Genomic DNA, 23,314 nt, shown 5'->3' with positions numbered 1-23,314 from the left:
ACTATGAATGAATGCATGATCAAATGTCAAATGATAATAATATGTGACAATAAATGTGTTAAATAAGCATAGTATCAAATATTGATAATGAGTATGATATGGTGAGTATATGTGCATAATACATGAAATTTGGAATGGAGGACGAAAGAGTTCCGTAGGATACAGTGGCAATTTAAGTTTACACTGAAAGTCAGTACTGCACAAAGTAGGTGGCAATATCATCCAAAACGAATAAGTCGAGATGGTAGGTTAAAAAACCACCAAATTTGGTCAACCGAGATGATAGTTATTGTAGTAAAAAGCCATCAAAATCAGGCAACTTGGATGATAAGTCATTGTAGTAAAAGTCATCATCATAAATGACAAGTGAATTACCACTGTCATTAGAAATCAAACCTAGGAATATCAATTTTTTATATGTGTTTTTGGTGTATCGAGTGATGCCCAAAGGCGATTAGGATGAACGAGTGGGAAATTTTCATTTGCATTGCATCATATATAGACATATATATTTTGTATATGCATTTATTATATGTTCCTTATATTATGCTTAAATTGTTATTATGCTATAAATTAAATGATGTATTGTTTGGTGATTATATATAATGGTTTAAGATTAGTCTCACACTAAATCGTTGTAAGCTCATTCCCCTTTTCTTTACCTCTCAGATAGCGTAGAAAATTAGGACTTGAAATGGCTTCGAAGGAACCTTGAATTAGCAGCTTGTTTTTTGTTACTGTTATTTTAAAGTTGTCTCTAGGCAATTTATTTTGGGTTGTAATTATTAAGTATTTTCTTGCGTTTATAATGTTGGTTTGAAATTGTTTAGCTTATTTATTTTAAGCATGATAATTAGTTAAACTTTGGTATTTGCATGCTCTTCGGTTTAGAAAATCATTACCTTAAATGTTTTTCATTGCTTTATAAATACTTAATGTTTTTATAAAAAAATTTAAAAATTTAACCGTTTTCTCAAAATTACACATCAATAATATTGTAATTGAATTGTTAAGTAAAGTCAGCTTAAATTAATCAATGTAATACTTTCGACTTAATCAAAATTTGTAAGTCGAGTCAGGAATGTTACAAACTCAATTGGGGCATAAACACTTGGACTTAGACTTTAAACACACTAAAACACCGTATTATTTAGTTCGTAAATTGTGTTTTTAACTAGTTAAAAACGTAAAGTTGGTTTGCTTTGTTAATTTTTATTAAAAGAAAATTTTTCAATCTAACTTATTCTCCGGGCAATATTCAAACATATACATCTCTACCTTTAAATCAAACACATGCAATTTATTCTTTTGAAAATTTGTTCTTTAAAGAAAATGACTAAGCAACGTTAGAATATAAATTTTAACATAGAAAATTGATTATATTGTGTACACATTAAGAATTGCATATTAATTTTAAAGTAAAATAAATGTTGCACTACAAGATTATACAACTGATTAATGACGTAATAATAGTAAATCTATATATGATATAAAACCAGTTTTAAATTTAAGGGAGTCCTTAGGAGTTATTTTAAGTAGTGTAAAAGTTCAATTAAGTAATTAATTTTATTATATTTTAGTTATTTTTGTATTCTATTTTCAAAATCATTTAATATATAATCAGTGCTGGGTTATAATATTTATTTTATCCTTGAAGCTGATAAAGTTGCCAGAGTATCATTTATTTTATCACTTTTGGTGAATTTAGTGTGGTGTTGTAATGTGTATTCCAATGTGTGGATTGACAAAATAATTAACTTTAATTACTTCCATTTTATTATTGACTTATGTTTCCAATTTATGGTAGAGATTGAAGGATTAATTGGGTTTAATCTGTACGAGTAATTAATGTAAGGAATATTTCCAATTATTTTTAAGTTGACTTATTTTATAATGAATCAATTAGTAGCTACCAAATTTAAAATGTTACACTTATTTCTGAACTAACCGTTTATTAGTAATAATTAATGTAAATTTGAAACAAAAAAGAAATGTATGATTTAAATTAATAATATTTTCAAATTCTTTTCTTTCACTTGCACGTAAAAAAGATTATATATTTTCACTAGTGTTTTATTTTATAAAATGTTGTTGAAACTTGAAAGAAAATGGGATGGGGATTTATGTTGGGCTTTTTACGGGAAATAGGCCAGTTTTGTTTTAAAATAAGGGTTTTGGGTCAATTTTAATTTCAATTAGGGAAGTAGACGCGCTTTCTAGTTAACGGTAATTTTCGAACAGTCAAAAAGGTAACAATAACTTTTTTTTAACCCTATAAATACCCCTTAATTTTAATTTCAATTAGGGAAGTAGACGCGCTCTCTCAATTCTCTTAAATTCTCTCAAACCCTCTCAAGTCTCTCAACTCTCTCGTTTTTAATATTTCTCGATATTTTATTTAAAATATTAATTTTTATTTTAAATCAAATTTTCATGAATGGCCACCCCTCCTTAATCTGCTTCGACAATAAGCATATTCCTGCCACCCAATTAGTAATGGTATGATCGAAATTTAAATTTTGTTAATTTCAATAATGTTAAATTTTAATTTTTTATTATAATTATCATTTTTTGTGTGTGTGTAAATAAGCGGATAATTGCATTCTGGACGGCTTCATCTATAATATGGGAAAGTGTATGATTCCTAAAATTCATGGCCACTTTTAAGTAGCTGGATTTTTACACGTGTCTCAAATGTCTAGGGGCTACAGACTTGATTTGCAACTAATCAATGCATTGGTGGAAAGATGGAGGCTCGAAACACACTTTCCACCTTCCATTTGGCGAGTGTACAATCACACTCAAAGACATAACGCTACAACTTGGTGTGCCAGTGGATGGGCCAGTCAACATGGGATTTGGGATCATTTCAGACAAAGTGACCACCTACCAATCAATGTTGGGAAATGTAACAACCCGATTTTGGGCTTAGTCGGAACAGTGGTTTCGGGACCACAAATCTGACGAGAAAAAAAATTATTCTTATTATATTTTTATGGTCTAAAATTTCACGAAATAATTTCGTGAAATTTTTGTTCAAAAATTTTGACGTTTGAGCACTCAATTTAGTAAAAAGGACTAAATTGTAAAAAGTGAAAAAATTGAGTTCTACATGTTAGAAGTGTCCAATTGTTATGAAATTTTAAATTGGAGATCCTTATATGGTAATTAGACCATTGGTTAAGTTGGTGGACAAAAATAGACATGGTTAGGCATGTTTCCAAAGTTTTTCATTAAGGGCATTTTAGTCATTTAGTAATTAAAATAAATTAAAAACAAAATTAAAAGCCAATTTTTGTCCATATTCAAGCTAGGGGGCCAAAATTTGCATGGAGAAACCATGTCTAGGGTTTTTCAAGCTTCCAAGCTCAATTGTAAGTCCGTTCTAGCCCCGCTTTTAATGATTTTCACGTTTTCAAAATCCTTGTAACATGATTTATTTATTTCTACCATTTATTTGAGATATGATGGAGGTATAGGTTTTGAACCATATTAGAATTTTGTGTATTTTGATGGTTAATGGTAGATTATGCATGTTTATGGTTAGAGAAACAACTTTTACTCAGTGATTTTCGGTGAAAATGCATAAAAGGACTAGTTTGTAGAAAGATTGTAAAAAGTGTGTAAGTGTGTGAATAAGTGAGAATTGTGGACTGCTATAGTTATGAAAATGGTTCGGTTAGGCCTAAAATGCAAAAAAATTGAATAAAATTATTTTATGAGCCTAGGGGCAAAATCATAATTTTGTGAAACTTTAGGGGCAAAAATATAATTTTGCCAAAGTGTGATTTTTGGACTAAATTGAATAATGTGAGTGTTAAATAAGTTAAATGTATTGTTATAAATGAAGAAAGACGAGAAATTGAAATTGATCGATAAAAAGAAAAGTGAGAAAAAGTGAAAAATTCCCGAATGAACCTTTGGAATTAAAAAGGATACGAATGAAGTGCAAAAAATGATCACATGTGTGGCACGAACTATGTGTAGTCCACTATGTAAAAGTGAAAGTGATGGTCACGTGTGCAGTACTATGTGCAGGCTACTACGTGTATCAGAATGATAGGTCACATGTGTAGTACTATGTGCAGGCTACTATGCGACCAGATAGTTCTGATCACGTGTGTAGTTCTATGTGCAGGCTACTACATGTATCAGATGGTAATGGTCACATGTGCAGTACTATGTGTAGGCTACTATGTGAACTGAACATCATTGATTAGTAAGGTGGTTGCTACGTGCTAATTCCACTAGACATCATTGATTACTAAGGTGGTTGCTATGTGCTGAATCCATCGAGTATCTGTTATTATTCCGAAGTGTTTATCGAGAAATTGACTAAGTGTAATTAAATAATGGATATAGGTGTGGAATTGAATTGAATATCGACTTAGAAATGGAAAAGTGAATTTTGAATTGAATTGTGATTGAAAGTGAAAAAGTGAAATTATGAAAGAGTACATTAGCAACAAAACAGTTTAGACAGCGACAGTTGTGTGACTTCGAAAAATCACCAAAAATGGTAGAAATTTAATTAGAGGCGAATAATATATGAAATTGAAGCTGGATGAGTATATTTTTACATAAAAAAACAGAGCAAGCAAAAGAGTTATATATTTTGAGATATTTGAAGTTTAGTTAGACAGATTCAGAATAAGTTCGGAATCCCCTATTCTAACTTTGGAAAATTGTAAAAAATTGTACAAAATAATTATGGGATAAATTTTATATGTTTAGAATCCTAAGTGAATCTATTTTCAAGAGAAACAAACAAAAACAATATCCGAATTCCATACAATGAGATAATTAATTTTTAGTGAAGAGAGGGCAGAACTATCGAACAGTGAAACAGAGAAAATTTTAAAGAATAAACTGTACTATTTGGATTAACCAAAAATTATGAAAATTTTATGGTAAAAATATATGTGAATTTAGTTTCGGGGAAAATTAACGGTTCTTAATTTAGAGCTCTGTAGCTTCGAGTAAAAATAATTTAGTGACTCTGACTCGGAGAGACATTTTTAAGTATACATGTAAGTGAATAGTGAAACTATAGAAAATGTTATTTCTAAGATTGTTATGTACATTAAGGATGTGGAATGGAGGAGGAGGAAAATTGGAAGAACATATGAATGATTTGTGTATAATTTGCCATATGCTGGATTATAATTGATAAATGATGAAATAGAAATGATGCTTGTATTTGTGCATTATTGGTCATGGTTTAAGTTCATGTGGGAAAATAAAGTTTCCTAGTATGTGTGTATTGTATATTGGGTATATGATTTGGCATGAAGTAATGTCATGAATGGTTTATGAATTAACACATGTCGGTAAGTTACGTGTAAATAATAGTAATATATGTTTATAAATTGTGAATTATATTTGATATGTGAATTAATATTTAAAGTGGAAGGAAAAATTGTTCATGAATTATTCAAGTGATAAAGTGTATAATATAAAGTGTTAAGTGTAAATTCCTGGTTGAACTTAGGAATAGAAGTGGATACAAGTGACATGTCACTAGAGACCAGTGTTACAGTTGTTACAGTGAGTCCTGGGTGCTGGGTGATCTAGCATGTGTTGTAGATACCTGACAACTTGTATGAGCATGCCTGTGGACATTTCCAGTGTTATTGACCAATGGTAGCTTCGGCTACATTTCAGCAGTAGCTTCAGCTACATTTCAGTGGTAGCTATGGCTATATATCAATGGTAGCAGCTACATATCAGTGTGGCACGTATGTGCTAATTCTCTACGTATCCGTGTATATTCCGAGTGTTCAACGGGATTAATAATGAGTTAAAGTGAATATGAAATGTGGTGTACATGTTTAGGCTTTGGTCAAGTTGTGGCTCAATTATGCCACGTTAAACTTATAAGTTATGCATTGTATTGATATGTTTATGTTTTGTGTAATATGCATAGGAACGGGTGTGGAAACGTAATGAAATAGTAAGTTCATACTTGAAGGGTAAAATGACGTAAAAGGGGATGATGAGTTGAATTGATGTTGTTATTTAAGCTAGAGTGATATTTTTATTGTAAAATTGATAATTTCATAAATGTGTTAATGAATGATATAATCGATATACGTTGAGTTAAATGGTAACTACGTATTAGTATTGAACTTAATGACATTGAATTGTACGTAAATTAAATTGAAATTGCTAGTGATATGATTTAAATTGTGAGCATGAGAAATTGTGAATTGAATGAAATGGAAATGAAGCATTGAATTGCATGAGTATGTATCGGGTCTCGTAGGCCCTATTTATTATGATTATAATATTTTGAGGATATATTGTGAAGAGTTATAAAAGCAAGTTAATAATTTTGAAAGTTTTAATTTAGATGAAATTTTATAACTCGGTTAAATACGTTTACAAGTGTATGTGTTCTAGTAATGCCTCGTACCTTATTCCGGTGTTGGATACGGGTAAGGAGTGTTACAGGAAAGGTCCCGAACAAGTTCAACAGTGGTCGAATATTGATTAACTAGTTGGAGGATAATTTCAACGAGCTCCTTAAAGACCTTAAAGACCGAACAGAGAAGGTGATAGAACAATACGCCCGAGCATACATCATGAGGTTAATCGATGGCATATTAATACCTGACAAAACTCAAAATTTGGTGCACGTAAGGTGGCTACTACATCTAGTGGACTTCAATGACTGCGAGGAACTAAGTTGGGGATCTTCCATATTGTCCACGTTATACTAGGAGATATATAAGGCCACAAACTCGAGGTTAGTTTCAATCAGTGGTTGTCTACTCTGCTGCAGTCGTAGGCTTAGTGGCGACTATCATTTTTATGTCCCAAGGTGACCGACCCATATATGATCCTATTGGTGATGAGGTAAAACCATTTATTAACAAATATATAGTTTGTAAAATAATTTTTATTATTATACGTTTTGACTAGCATATCACTTGTACCAGTGGAACCATGGGTCGAGCGACGTGGGACTGCCCGAGGTCCTAAAATATATTAGGCTATTGTTAGATCAACTATTAGAAGCTGAGGTTAGTTACCTATTCTTTCTAACCTACATTAATTACGTAATGATTTATAAAAAAAATTCATAAATAATGATATTTACAATTTTGGTTATCAGTTTGAATGGATTTTGTATGCCGATATTGATGTCATATCCTGCATCCTACTAAAAGTTTTGAGAAATCGGTGGATGCGGGACCCGAAGGTGCCATTTATAGTGTACGCAACGGTGGAAATACATGAACCAGATCGAGTGTTGAGGTAATTTGGGTGAAGGCAACGAATTCCATCGCCACCGCAAGACCTTAAGGATCTGCACAAGTGGACATGCGGGGGAAGGACAACATCGACTGGTCGGTGGGACACAAGGTGCACATCGAGGTGTGGAATCGTAGGATGCAATCTATACCTATTCGTGAACAATTTTTCTCAACAGACACGACGAATGTTGATGATTACCTGGCATGGTTCAAAGCCATCGATAAGCCGTATCTCCTATCACTGGAGGAGAGGAGTCAACAAATTCGGGTGAACAGGTCACGTCGACCACCACAGCAAACTAGTAGGGGATGCAGTCGCACGACGAGTTCGTCATCCGTTCTGGCAGAGGATGCGTCGCCTATGGCCACGCAATATTTGGGTCACTTCCTTTCAGCTAATCCCTTTCAATTACCACCTCATATGTTTTATTCACAAGCCCCACCGCACAACGGGGCATCATCGCATGTGGCTATTCTCCTGTTCTTGCAGGTATATATTGGGCTCCACCGACGTCTAATCTCGCATACTACACCCCCGTACCGATGCGGAACCCCGTCTCGGGACAGTCGCCAACGTACCTGCGGCATTTGATGCATACACCATGCAACAGTCGATGTCGATGCCTGATACCTTTTCGACGTACTTAGGATTTGGGGCACCTTATGGTTTCACGCCTTTGGTAACCCAAACATCATGCACATCACTATTTTACGGGGTAGCTTATTGTCCCAACTGACGAACTAAGGAGCGACAGATACATAATAGCAGACGAGGACGATGTTGCAATTGATCACAGAGGAAGATGATGACGATGCCGATCCCGAAGATTAAATTGTCTAGGGGGTTACTACCTATATACTCAAGTGATGATGACAACGAGGAAGAAGTCTACGGGCCCGCACCTTCGGATACACCTCCGGATGCACCTCTGGTGGTACGACCGGTTATTCGTAGAAATCCTCTACACGACCGCCAGCCACCATCTTATGGCACACATTCTCCCTGACGACACCATTGATTGTATTTTTTTGTAATTTTTTTAATGTAAATATAGACAAGTCATAAATAAAAAAATCAAGGTTATTCATTCAAACAAACCACTTGTCATTATTACTATCTATGTTTCATTGATAAATAATAATTGTTATTGACATATTGTTTTGAATACGAAATTTTTGAGATTTGCCTTGTTTTTGACAACTAAATAAATTGTATGTCCTTAAAATCGATCTCCTCCCCCCCTCTATTATATTCGAACCCATGATTGCATCACGGCCGTCGATTGAGACCTTCATGTTAAGTTCGACCTCTGATCATATCAAACACTATTACCTTGAAAATCGAATTTCTCCTCACGATATGGGTTTCTAAAGTCATGGTCCTATCCCGCCATAACATATGAAATGTATGTGTGCTAAGGCACGTTATCACATCCTCGACCACTCAAAACTACGTAAAAATTTTCGTTCAAAACCCCGAACACTTTTATAAAACCCTAAACCCTAATAAAAAACCCTAACTCTAATAAAATAAAAACCTTAACCCTAGGAGAGAGACCTGGAAAGTGTGTTCAACTGGATGCGCTTTCTAGTAAAATCGGCTTATATCCCTAATTAAAACCAGCTGAAAAACCTAATTTTAAATTAAAAACGACTTAATAACTAATTTAGCCTTTACATTGATACATAAACATCTTTAAAACTAAGTTATTTGAGTTATTCATTAAGTTAACATATGCTCTAGCTCTCTCTATATTTTTATATATTTGTAATTTAATCTATTTACTTTTATTTTTAAGAATTTAGTTATTTTATTTTTAAATTTCAAAATTTAGGTTCAATTGTTAATACAATTAAAATTCTTTTGTTAAATTCGATACCGTGATATTTTTAAATTAAAAAAACTTATATGTTAGATATATAATAAGAAATGATTTTGTAACAAACTTCAATTATTAGAAGAATTTTAACGATGTTAACAATTGAACTTATTTTCAAATCTAAAAATAAAATGATTAAATTCCAAATATATATATATATATATATATATAAAACCTTCAAACATGTTTTGACCTCTTCAGTAACAACTAAAATTTAGTGACTAGATTTTTTTAAATAACATTTGTGATCACATTAGAATAAATTCATATTTAACATGTAAAGTAATATATAATCATTTTCAATTAATTCACTTAGGGATGTAAATGAACTGAATTTGAACGAACAAATTTATTTTCATGTTTGTTTGTTTATTTTAAGTTTGTTCGTGCTCGGTTTGTGTTCGTTAAGAATTTTAATTTTTTGTTCATGTTCGTTTATTTAATGTTCAAGAACATGTTCGATTAACTTAATCGAACATGTTCATGAACATATAATTGAACATGTTCAGAATAATGTTAATAAATAATAAACAAACAATAAATAAACAAATACAATAGATATTATTTTAATATCTTTATAAGAAAATATCATTAATAAATAAACTAGCTTATAAATGAGCTAATAAATGAGCTTATTTGTGAATATAAACAAACCAGACACACCTCTATTTGTGTTTGTTTGTTTATTAAACAACATAAAAATTTTACTCATACTCGTTTATTTAGCTTAGTAAACAAATATAAACGAACGTTCACGAATAATTTATCAAACGTTCTATTCATTTACACCCTAAATTTACTTTAATTCATATTAATTTGAATTAAATAGAATTTTACATACTAATATAATATTTGATATTAGTATCATATATCATACGTATAGTATATTACAAGATTTTGGATAAAATTGAAATAAACAATCATGTTCACATTCTACTTTTCTTTTCTTTTTTGACATTTGCATTAAACTATTTGACACATGTTTACACATTTTCTTGGCGTATTTCTTCATAAAATTCTTTAAATCACTCTTTCGAATATTATTGAAATTAATTTTTTATTTAAACCTGTAATATATAAAAGTGGAGAGTTGCCATATTTTCAATTGGCATATGTTTTTTTATAAAAAATTGTATGTATTGATCATATAGTTGTTTTTCAAATCATTCTTCTTTATAAAATAAAATATAAAAAAGAGAAAAATTATTTTAGTTTTTAGTAAATTTATAATTAACTTAAACATACTGAGAGAAGCAAAACATTGCCAACTGACGCATGCTATAAATAGGTTTGTCTCTATAATTTTAGAAATAGAATTATCTCTATATTTTCAACCCATTACATAATTCTCAGGGGTTAACATACAATCCACTAGAAAAAAAGGTTGGGTAAATTGTTGTTTTTTTAATTAATAAATAATTAAGATTACGAAAAGTTTTTTAACTAAATGCTTTTAATTAGGCCGTGGGGTAAGTTGTGTGTCGTGTGACATGCCATGTGTAAAACTGTTAAGCCACACAGGCGTGTGGGCCACACAAGAATGTGTGAGACCGTATGGGCCCAAAGTTAAGTTATAAAACATGGCTTTGATGTTTTGTTAGCATAATTTGATATGTGTATGCATGAATAGTATGTGGTAAGCTCAGTGTGATCCGTATGTATAGTAAATCCATTTTGTTTATATTTTACTGAGCATAATATGTATCTGATATGAAAGCATGAATGACATGTATATTCTAATATTTGATAAATTTTGTTTGTACATTTGGGGTGGGATTTGTGATATGGAAGAAGTGTGGACAATATAATAATCTATCGTATTTGGTGGCACAGGCATATATATTTCTGTAAATAGTGATAAGTCACCTAATAAACTAGCAGTTAAGCTGCAAATTCTCTGAAAAGTATCATACCGACACTTAGCGGTGTGTGGGGCTGGATGGGTATATAATACCTTATATGTGTGTTGGGATGGTCGGCGAGGGTGTGTAGCAGATGGGGTTAAGAATGTAATCTACATCTGTTATGCTCTGTTTATGATATATATATATATCTGATTTTCTTCTGTTGATAATATGATATGTTACACACTGAGTTTTTTTCTTCTGTTGATAATATGATATGTTACACACTGAGTTTCGAAACTCACTCTCTATTTGTTTGTCACCTCAGGTAACCCTCAAACTTAAGATTGGTCGATGTGATAGGAGCTCAGTTAAGATCTTTTAGAAATTTTTTTTGAATAATTTAAATTTTGGGTTATCACATTTTGTTATTTTTGGATTGTTTTGACATTTTGGGACTGTTTTGGTTTTGGATTTTATTTTCATTTTTCCACTTGAAATTTTTTAAACGTTTTTACTGACGACGCTTGTTTTTCCTGCAAAACATTGAATTTTTAAACAATAAATTGTGTTTTCAAAATTTAACGTGCTAAAAATTTCCCCTACAAACTTATATTTTGTGGAAAGTGTAAACACATTATAGTCTCTCAATTTAATTATGAAAGATATGTTCTTAAACAAACTGGATTTTTACGTCATAAAAGCAACAACTATGTCTTCACAAAATCAATAAATTCTAGGTTTTCAATTAATTTACAATAACATCTCCAAATCTAACCATAATATTTAGAATGGATTTGGAGTGTTACATTTATAACTATATCCTCCTCTTCTCACCAATCAGTCTTGAAACCAAGTTTTCTCCCAAATGTCTAAACCTCCAAGTTTTGTATTTTCTAAATTTCAATCTTAATTCCTCTTAGTTAGAGTTGTGTGACCCAAATTCTAAAATATTACTTGCAAGTCAAGTTAAACAAAATATATCTTCTTTCTAAAAGATTTAGTATTTATGAGTATAATATATTCAGCATTTATTAGCATAATATATTTGACTTTGATTAGAATTAGGTTTTTTCAACCTATAAATAGATATAGTCGAAACTCCTCTTGTAATCATTCGAATTTGACATAGTGGATTTTCTTCTCCTCTACCCATGGTTTTTTTCGAAAAAGGTTTCCACGTAAAAATCTGTATGTTATTTATTTTTATTTCTCTTTTCTTTGCGATATATTGTCATTACCGACGATCTATTTTTACAAATTGGTATCACAATTTTTGGGTTGTTCATCTCGATCACGGTAATGGCGTCTTTGAAGTATGAAATTTCGCTCTTGGGTCACAACACTAGCTTTTCGTTGTGGTAGATTAAGATGCAAGCAATTCTTGCGCAGATGGATTTGGAGGATGCCCTGCTAGGGATAGATAAGATACCTTTGAAATTAATAGATGAAAAGAATAAGCGAAATGATCGAAAGGCGTTAAAATAACTACATCTGCATTTGTCTAACGAAATTTTGCAGTATGTGATGAAGGAGAATACTGCTGCTATATTATGGAAGAGACTGGAACAAATATGTATGTCGAAAACTCTAACCAGCAAGTTGCATAGGAAGCAACATCTTTATGCTTATTGTTTGGAGAAATGTGCGTCTGTGCACGAACACTTAACAATGTTTAAAGAAATTTTCTCAAACTTGAAAGCCTTGAAGGTTCAGTATGATAAGAAAGATCTAGGGTTGATTCTGCTTTGTTCGTTGCCCCCGTCTTATTCAACCTTTAGAGACTCAATTTTATATAGTCGCGAGTCTCCCACAATTGATGAGGTTTATGATTCTTTTACCTTGTATGATAAGATGAAGCATCTTGTGGTTAAACTTGACTTTAAGGGAGAGAGTCTCATTGTTTATGGGAAACAATAATGTAATGTTGATGATGATCGTGGAAGGACACAGGAACGGAATCCTCGCGGTAAATAGGGTAGATCAAAGTCTTCAAACAGAGGTAAAACTTGTAACTTTTGCAAGAAGAATGGGCACATTAAATCTAAGTGTTATAAGTTACAAAACAAGATCAAAAGGCAGGCTGCGAATTGAAAAGGAAAATAACTAGAAAATTCTAGTGAAGCTAATGTTGTAGAAGACTATAGCGATGGTGAACTTCTAGTCGCTTCTGTCAATAATTTTAAAGTGAGCAAGGAGTGGACCCTTGATTCGGGCTACACCTTCCACATGAGTCCCAATCGGGATTGGTTTATAACTTACGAAATAGTGCCTGAAGGTGTTGTTTTGATGGGAAATAATGCTTCATGCAAAATTACAGGTGTTGGAACGATTAAAGTTAAGATGTTTGAAGGAGTTGTCAGAACACTTAGTGACGTACGACATGTTCTAGAATTGAAGAGAAATTTAATTTTATTGAGTACTCTTGATTCAAAAGGGTACAAATACACAGCTGAAAGTGGGGTTTTGAAGATTTTCAAAAGTTCTCTCATTATGATGAAAGTGTAGAGAAAGACTGCCAAGTTATATGTTTTGTAGGGTTGTACTATTACTGGTGATGCAGCTGTTGTTTCCTTTTCCTTGTTAGATGATAATATTACTAAACTTTAGCATATGCGCCTAGGGCATATGAATGAGAATGACATGATAAAATTGAGCAAAAGAGGACTTCTTGATGGGTAAGGAATTTGCAAACTAAAGTTCTGTGAGCACTACGTTTTTAGAAAGAAAAAGAGAGTTCGATTCACTAAAGGAATCCATAACATGAAGGGAAACTTGGGGTATATTCATTCTGATTTGTGAGGGGTCATCCAGAGTGCATATGAAAGGTGGAGCTAATTGTATGCTAACTTTTATTGATGATTTTTCTAGAAAAGTTTGGGCGTTTTTCCTGAAGTAAAAAAGCAATGTGTTTTTCGTATTTAAGTCTTGAAAAACTATGATTGAAAAATAGACGGGAAAATAAATAAAATACATTTGCACAAACAATGATTTAAAGTTCTGTTCTGATGAGTTTAATAAACTGTGCAAGTCAGAAAGGATCATGAAACACTTGACAGTTCGTCATACTCCACAGTAAAACGGTATTGCAGAACGAATGAACAGAACGATCATAGAGAAGATTCGATGTATGTTGTCAAATGCCAACTTACCAAAGTCGTTTTGGGTCGAAGCAGCCTCCACTGCATATTTTTTTGATCAACCGATCTCTATCTGTTGCCATTGAGAAAAAGACTCCACAAGAGGTATGGTCTGGTAATCTTGTTGACTATTCTGATTTAAAAATCTTTCAGTGTCCTGCGTATGCTCATGCTTATAATGGAAAATTGGAATCGAGATCCATTAAATGTGTTTTTCTTGGTTATAAAGCTGGTGTAAAAATATATAAGTTATGGTGTCTTGAAAATAGAAAATTTGTGATTAGCAAAGATGTTGTTTTTGATGAAACTGTTACGCTACCTTACTTATCTCTTAAAGACTCTTCCAATAAAGAAAATCAAAAGCAGGTGAAGCATCAGATAAATCCAAAATCTACAATAGAGTCGACTTCTCATGCTAGTACAAAAATTCAGAATAGAGTTGTTTCTTCACCACAATACTCTATCACCAAAAACAGAACTAGAAGAGAAATTAAACCTCCAAAGAAGTATGCCGAGGCTGATCTAGTTACTTATGCTTTAAATGTGGCTGAAGATATGATGCAAACCAAGAGCCATTTAATTACTCTGAGGTGGTTAGTTGTGAAGACTTAGAAAAGTGGATGTTTGTTATGCAAGAGAAGATGAAATCACTCCAGAAAAACAGAACATAGGATCTTGTGAAACTTCCTAAAGGTAAAAAGGTTGTCCATCGTAAATGGGTGTTTAAGAAGAAAAAAGGGACTCTAGGAGTTGAAAGACCCAGATATAAAGCAAGGCTTGTTGCAAAGGGTTACAGTCAAATTCTAGGAGTGGACTTCACAAATGTGTTCTCCCCAGCTGTGAAGCATAATTCGATTCGAGCTTTGCTTGGTATTGTAGCAATGCATGATTTGGAGCTTGAGCAGTTAGATGTAAAAACTGTATTTTTGCATGGAGAACTTGAGGAGGATATTTACATGCAACAACTAGAGGGTTTTATAGTCTCAAAAAAAGAGGACTATGTTTGCTTGCTGAAAAAGTCCCTTTACGGTTTGAAACAGTCACCAAAATAGTAGTACAAGAGGTTTGATTCCTTTATGACTTCTCATGATTTCAAAAGAAATAGTTTTGATAGTTGTGTTTACCTTTAAGAAAAATAGTGATAGTTCTTTTGTGTATCTACTCCTTTATGTTGATGACATGTTGATAGCAACAAAAGATAAATGAGAGATAAGAAAGGTCAAAGCCCAACTAAGTGAAGAATTTGAGATGAAAGATTTGGGATCAGCAAAGAAGATACTTGGTATGGAGATTCTCAAAGATAGAAAAGTAAGTAAATTTTACCTAAGTCAGAAGGGGTACATTGAGAAAGTTTTTTGCAGGTTCAAAATTCAGAGTGCTAAGCCTGTTAGTACTCCTTTAGCAGTCTATTTCAGATTTTTATCGGCTTTGTCTCCACATTCAGATGATGAGATTGAGTACATGTCACATGTTCCATACTCTAGTGCAGTGGGATCTCTCATGTATGCTATGGTTTGTTCACGTCCAGATTTATCATATGTAATCAGTGCAGTTAGCAGAAACATGATGAATCTCGGTAAAGAACATTCGAATGCAGTTTAGTAGATTTTAAGATACTTACGAGGTACTACTAATGTTTGCTTACAATTTGGAAGAACTAGAGATGGAGTCATTGGGTATGTTGATGTTGATTTTGCTGGAAACCTTGATAGAAGAAGATCTCTCACAGGTTATGTCTTTACAATTGGAGGTTGTGCAATCAGTTGGAAAGCCACTTTGCAAACTACAATCGCTTTGTTACCACTAAAGCTGAGTACATTGTGATTACTGAGGCTTGTAAAAAAGCTATTTGGTTGAAGAGACTCTTTAGTGAACTCAATGAAGACCTTCAAATCAGTACAGTATTTTGTGACAATCAGAGTGTCATCTTCCTTACAAAAGATCAAATGTTTCATGAGAGAACAAAACACATTGATGTTCGGTATCATTTTGTTCGTGATATTATTGCTCATGGTGATATTGTTGTGAGCAAAATTAGTACTCATGAAAATCCTGCAGATATGATGACTAAGTCACTTCCTATAACCAATTTTGAGCATTGCTTAGACTTGGTTGGTGTTCATTGTTGAAGTTAAACCCTTAAGGGGTTTTATGGAAGAGGTGAAAAACTTGTTCGTTGAGAATTTGTGTCAATATGGAGATTGTTAGAGTTGTGTGACCCAAATTCTAAGAGATTGCTTGCAAGTCAAGTTGAACAAAATATATCTTCTTTCTAGAAGATTTAGTATTTATGAGTACAATATATTTAGCATTTATTAGCATAATATATTTGACTTTGATTATAATTAGGTTTTTCAACCTATAAATAGATGTAGTTGAAAATCCTCTTGTAATCATTTGAATTTGACATAGTGAATTTTCTTCTCCTCTACCCGTGATTTCCAGAAAGAGTTTCCACGTAAAAATTTGTGTGTTGTTTATTTTTATTTCTCTTTTCTTTGCGATATATTGTCATTATCAACGTTCTATTTTTACACCTCTAATAAACTATTTCTGGCTGAATGTTGTTTACAACCAAAGTATCAACATTATGTGGTTGAATAATTACCAAAACATTTTTTACTTTCAAACCCGCAATTAGTAACTGTCTATTAATGTTTTTTAAGATTCCTCGTAGGTAGCATTTATTTAAGTTAAAATATGTTACAATCACTTATGTTGTTATATTTAATTTTTCTATTTTATTATTAAGAATTTAATCATTTTATTTTTTTATTTCAAAATTTATATTCAATTATTAATATTGTTACTTTTTTTTAAATTAGCAAATATAACTTTTAAAATAATAAAATAGTCACTTGATAGTTATGTAATAAGAAAAAAATATTGTAATGAGTTTAAATTTAATAAAAAATTTATGATGTCAACAATTGAATTTGATTTTTAGAATTTGTAAAATGAAGTAATTAAATTCCTTATGAGGCTAAATTTATTTAATATATATATATATATATATATATTACTCAAATGGGAATGTCACTATTTCTAGCATAATTTTATTATTTTGATAGGTGAATTTTATTGAAAGTAAAAGCAATGTATATTAAATTTCTAGTATAATTTTTTTATTAACCATTTCAGTGTATCTAAAGCAGTGGTTTAGTAATTAATTTTTGTATTAACTCTTACTATTGCTTTATAATTCAAAGAGAAGATGGTGGATCTATTTTATAAAAAAGTAAAAATGTAGACATAGAATCTAAATTATACTGCATCTCATAACAGAAATCAGATACAATTATTTTACCAAGCAAAGTATACAGAAATCAAAATATAGTCTACACTTCCATCTTATACAATGTTTGAACCAAATGTCTAGAACCACGCATGGAAGATATAGGGCTACATGTTTCTTCTGAAGCAGGGCAAACGACCAAGCCTATCCACGATGAAGAAATAACATGCGGTGCTGCAGTCTTCAACAAACTTAAACCATGCTCGTCTCCAGTATGGGTTTATGTAGAGTACAGCGACAGTTGCCAAGAATATAATTCCATAGGAAACTGCAAAGCTGATATAGAAATAACCCATGTCTACTGGACCATGTTCTTCTTCGCTAGATGAAGCACTTGGAGTACCTTCACTACAACTCTTGTTCAATGGAGGTCCGCAAAGAAGAGGGTTTCCCTTGTAACTGTTCTCCTCGAATGTCCCAAATTGATTTTTCCTATTGGGGAGAGGCCCTGACAAGTTGTTGTGTGCGACAGAAAATACCGCCAAAGCAGTCATCTCAGTCAGTTCAGAGGGGATCCTACCAGTTAAGTTGTTGTAAGAAAGGTCCAAACTCTCAATCTGCTTGAGTTTTGAGAAAGTTGAAGGGATGGCTCCAGTTAAGTTGTTGTGCGACAAGTTTAGTCCTCGGATTTCACTCAAATTCCCCATTCCAGGTGGGATTGTCCCTGTGAGTTGGTTGCAAGAGAGATCAATTGCAAAGAACAAGTCAAGAATTTTACCTTGGTAAGTGTATACTCGGTACTTTGTTGGAAACTCTATAAATTCTGCTCCATACTTAAGAAAATATGAACGTGAACTTGGAAGTTCATCATAGTAATAACCTTTATTGCTTATCTGATCATATATTGTGAATCTACTACCTGCCAATACATTGCGAAAAGCAGAATACATAATTATATTATTGAATGGATGGCTAGTATCCCTTTTAGTCCCTAGAATAAGAGTTAAATTACTCAAACATGACGGTATACGACCAGAAAGTTTATTCCGAGAGACGTCCAAGATGCTTAGTGCATACAGTCTGCAAAAGTGGACAGGTAATTCTCCATCGAACTGATTAGCTTTTAGAAGAAGAATGCTCAAATTCGGTAACATGCCAACCCAATCAGGAATTTCTCCAGTTAAGCTGTTTTCACTCAGGTCTAATGTTACCAAAGAACTCCCATTAAAGGCAGGTGACAGTGGTCCACTTAGCTTATTTTTTCTCAAATGCACATACCCTATCTTCTGTAGATTGGAGCAAGATGGAATTGTACCAGATAGATGATTTTCAGAAAGGTCCAAGAATAGAAGATCAACCAAATTGCAGAATTCCATAGGAATGGACCCCTCGAAATGGTTTCTGGACAGATCCAATCTCTCTATATTTGTGTTTTTCCATAACCATTTTGGAAGCTTTCCTGACAAATTGTTAAAACCTACATCCAACATGTAGAGATTTGTAGAGCTAATGGTTGAAAAATCAGGAATCTCTCCCTCAAACTTGTTTCCTCTCAATAATACCACTGCCAATGAATTAAAGAAATAATAAATTGGAGGAAATATTTTGCCACTCAATGTGTTAACTGAAAGATCAAGAAACACCAATGACCTACTCATTGCCAACTCTTTCGGTATTCCTCCAGAAAGATTATTAACAGACATGTCTAAATATATCAATTGTTGCATCCCTCCCAAACAAACAGGAATAGTACTTTTGAGGGCATTTTCACTTAGCCATAAGGTCTCCAAATTTGGGAAAATAGAACAAAAGTTCCTGGGAATTTCGTGTTGCAGGTGATTATAGGATAGAACAAATGTCTTCAAGTAAGGATTAGGGTGGGATGGTAAGAAAAGTGGACCGACGATTGAAGTATCAATCAAGAGCAGATCTTCTAATCTGGTATTGTTCTCTACCAACCAATGTGGGAACCCTATTCCACCATAACTACAATAAGAAAGATCTATGTATCTCAAGTCATATTGGTAATAGAGGAAGTTAGGAAGTTGTAGTTTCCCGTCTTCATCTATTTCGCAGGACGACATATCAAAGACCTTAAGTTGAAATTTGGACTTTGGAGACCAAGTTTGGGAAGTTGCTGGTTCTGCAACAAACTTGTTTCCTCTGGCTAAGAGGACTTTAAGATTCGAGTGGTTTGCAAAGGACTTGAATGACAGTGGAACATGAAATTGATTAAATGAAAGGGAGAGAAACTGAAGCATTGAGAGATTTGTGAGGGGAGTGTCGGCAACAATTCCAGTGAAGTAATTACCGGCTATGTCCAAGTACCGAAGAGATGTCAAGTTACCCAAACATGAAGTAATTTCACCTCCTAGAGCATTTCTTCTCAAACTAAGTTCTTCAAGACTCTTTAGGTAGCACCAACCTAAAAAAATAAAGATTGTAGTGGATTCAAAGTTATGATAATTTGGAATATTAATTCGAAAGAATTGATGTAGGGAATTGTAATTGCATGATTACCTTGAGTGGGTAAAGTGCCGGTCAAACCACAACCATACAAAGACAAGGTTTTGAGAGAAGTCAAGATGCCAATGCTTTGCAAGAAGTTGAAGGGCAGAGGAGTAAAATCCAGGATTAAGTTCTCCACATTTCTCAACACATGCAACTCTGTATGAAGTTAAAAAAAATAAATAGTGTTGAGCATATATATGCTAAAATCTCGAGTAAAAGCGTGTATAAAACTTACGTTGATTAACCTCTGTGTTGTTTAAGAAATAATTATCCCTTAAAAACAAGGTCTTAACAGATGGAAACGCCTCAAGGAGTGATACAAGTGTGGTGTTTCCGTTGGTTGAAAGAGCCTCTAAATAAAGGAATTTTAACTTCTTGAAACATCTCTTTTCTGCAAGTGGAAATGACTGTAGCTATTTAATGAACTCATGTAGTTGGTAATGAATGGAATTTACATTAGTAATCAATCCCAACCTTTAGAACTCACAAATTGGTTCACCCAATTTTGGCTCACGTCTAGACTCTCCAAATTGCTCCAACCACAAAACTCTGAGAGATTAAGAAAATAAAATTAATTGCTCCTACGTCTATTTTGGAGGTTTTTATTTATTTATTTGATTTTTCGTTTTTAAATTCAATTAATTAATTGTACCTTTAACATCTATTGATCCAATTAGTCGATTCCCCCTTAAATTTAAACACTTCAAATTTAAGCATCCACCAAGTTCCGCCAATATATTATTATCGAAGAGATTATAACTCAAATCAATTTCTTGTAAATTGATCAACCTGCCACTGCCTGCATATACGTTGAATGCATGAGAACATCTTGGTTGAAAGAAGACGTAATTAAATAGCTTTTGCAAATATTTACCGTAAGAAGACTGGAGGGTCTCGATTCCATTTTGACTTAAATCCAGCTTCTTCAGATTATAAAAGTCTGTTCAAACCCAATTCAGTATTATACTCCAACACAAATTAAAATTGAAGGAAGCTATACAACCAACCTTACCTTCAATTTCAACTGTTCCTTGTAAATAATTTCCCTGGAGAGTTAAACTTCTTAAAGATGAAAAGCCACCCAAATAGGACAAGTAATTGTTGGTCATGTTGGTTCTACTTAGATCAAGAATTTCCAAACTACTCATCCTTGAAAGCAACTTAATTTCTGGTAAAAGGAGTCAAGTAATTATATGAAGATGAATTCAGGATGTTATCTAATATAGACATACATGACATTATATAACTTTACCATCAGTAAGGTTTGAACCCGTAAAAAGATCATTTCCTGCTAAACTTAGATTCTGCAGATGTCTCAACTTGGATAGCTTTTCAATACCTGCATGAGAACACCTTTTCTTAATTATATGAAATTCACTATCTATATAAATTTAATTACAGAGAAAATGAATTACCTTGATTCTCAACAGAACCAGCGAATCCAATATAACTGAGATCAAGAGTCCTCAAATCTTCAAAGGGAAGAAAGATAGATGCATTAAAGAGATAAGAAGTATTCAGTTTATAACTGAAGTAATTCTTTGCGACGTTTAGGTAGATTCCAGTGACTCGTCTGGTGGTGACATTGCATTCAACCCATCCCCATTTCCATTCGCAGCAATCTGGACCCTCTTCCATCATTTTCAAATTGAAGAAAGATTTAAGATGCAAGAGTGCTGTACGTTCTTCATCCCAACACCCATTACTCCGCTTTGCTTCTTCTAAAACCAAAACACTTATCATTATAACTACTATCACCCTTGTCCATAGTGATCCCATTTTCTCAACTCAACACCCAAATTACTTCACTTGATTTACATACATACACACGTATATATATCTGTGTGCATGCCTTTTGAAATGAGAAATGTGCCCTTGGTTATACGTTAGTTATGCCCCACGTGTCACTTGAATTTGAAACTCCTGTCACTTGGGGTTGATATATTTCCACAATTATTTTTTCCTTTTAATTAAATGCCAAAACCTCTGGTATCTAGATGCTAAATTGAGGTTGGACCTCTAAACGGGAGGCAAATTTCTTTTAATATTATTTTCTTTCTATCTTATACTTTATTTAAAACACATCGAATTTTTTAGCAATTAAAACTTTTGCATATGATTATTTATTTTCTTGGTAATAAAATTCCACTGTACAATTAATGCATGGATGTGATAGAATGCCGCGACAGAAATTCTTGACTTGAGATTTTCAACAAATTAAAGCACTACACCACCTTATTTGCTTATTAGATACGTAAAAATTTGTCTCCAATTTTTAAATACCCAACTTCCTCAATTAATTTTGGTTAAAACCCTAATTTATAATAAATAAACATAATAATTAATATAATTTTATAATAATATTTTAAATAAAATATAAATGAATAAATTGAACTTATTTAACTTACAAAAGAGAAATTATAACTATTAGAGGAAGGATCCATTTATATTGGTGTAAACTATTTATAAAATTAATATTTAATTTAATGATAAATTTAGTCACTAACATTTATATATTTTGTCATTTTTTGAGCTTTTGTTTTTATTAGATATTTGTGACTGAGGATCTCCATCAAACATATTCATCGCTCGGCTGAACCCCCAATTATCTGTCAATCAGCACTGGAAACTTGGAATGGCCACCGTTTATCATCAATTAAAATTGAAAACTCTCACATTCACACAAATTCAACGCTTGTGACAAGATGGAGTCAACAAGACGTTATGCTCCTCACAGATTATTCTATTTATTTATTTTTGTTAGTAATTATTTTAAATTTATTGTCGTATTTATTGCAATTGTGTTAATATTCCCCAAACACTTTATTTATCTTATCATAATTATAAAATTAGGTTTCTTTTAGTTTGTTTATTAAGACATTTTGCTTGTTCTCATAACATTTTAATTAGTTTTGCCATATTTTGCATTTTCTATATTTTTCTTCTTTTTATGACTATTTTATTAGATTTCATTGAAGTTTATTTGTATTGATTTGAGTTCGAGAAAATTTAAATTTGTAACAATTAAAATCTTAAAAATTCAAGTCTGAAATCCGAGATGGAATTTGATTCAAGCTTGAGTCGATCTCAAGATATATCTTATCTAAAATTTGAAGAAGAAAAAACTGTTTATCATATTAGAGGAATGATCCACTTACATTAGTGTAAACTATTTATCATATTGCATATTCCATTCATGTAGATCATACATGTCAAATTTTAATTATATTAAAATTGTGTAACTATTTATTTTATATAAAAAATTCAATCATTAAATATATATTAATAAAGACCATATATTAGAGACATCCGATCAATTTAAAATTTTACATACATGATAAGTAAAAATTGTAAAACTTATTAAGTAGAAATAAATATTTTTTATAAATATCATTCATTTTAATAACTAATTGAAAATTAATGTCAAGTTAATACCTAATTAAAA

General features: G+C 32.2%; 1 protein-coding gene across 3 annotated transcripts; it reads right to left on the bottom strand.

Annotated features, from left to right (window-relative positions):
• Positions 1-17,378: 17,378 nt before the first annotated feature.
• Positions 17,379-21,670, bottom strand: LOC105777218 (receptor-like protein 15). 3 transcript variants are annotated; one of them, XM_052621851.1, is made up of 11 exons: positions 21,285-21,670; positions 21,122-21,208; positions 20,882-21,037; positions 20,744-20,809; positions 20,522-20,668; positions 20,344-20,418; positions 20,105-20,260; positions 19,879-20,025; positions 18,392-19,783; positions 18,239-18,277; positions 17,379-18,082 (listed from the first exon to the last, which is right to left on the bottom strand). In XM_052621851.1, the coding sequence occupies exons 1-11, from the start codon at positions 21,646-21,648 to the stop codon at positions 17,526-17,528; spliced, it is 3,186 nt and encodes a 1,061-aa protein (XP_052477811.1). In that variant the 5' UTR covers positions 21,649-21,670; the 3' UTR covers positions 17,379-17,525. The 3 variants fall into 3 exon arrangements, with proteins under 3 accessions (XP_052477811.1, XP_052477810.1, XP_012455803.2); XM_052621850.1 differs by having other exon boundaries at positions 17,379-18,277; XM_012600349.2 differs by having other exon boundaries at positions 17,379-19,783.
• Between the last annotated feature and the right edge of the window lie 1,644 nt (positions 21,671-23,314).

Source organism: Gossypium raimondii, chromosome 10 (genome assembly GCF_025698545.1).
Source record: "Gossypium raimondii isolate GPD5lz chromosome 10, ASM2569854v1, whole genome shotgun sequence".
NCBI lineage: Eukaryota > Viridiplantae > Streptophyta > Magnoliopsida > Malvales > Malvaceae > Gossypium > Gossypium raimondii.
This window is presented reverse-complemented; position numbering and strand designations above follow the sequence as displayed.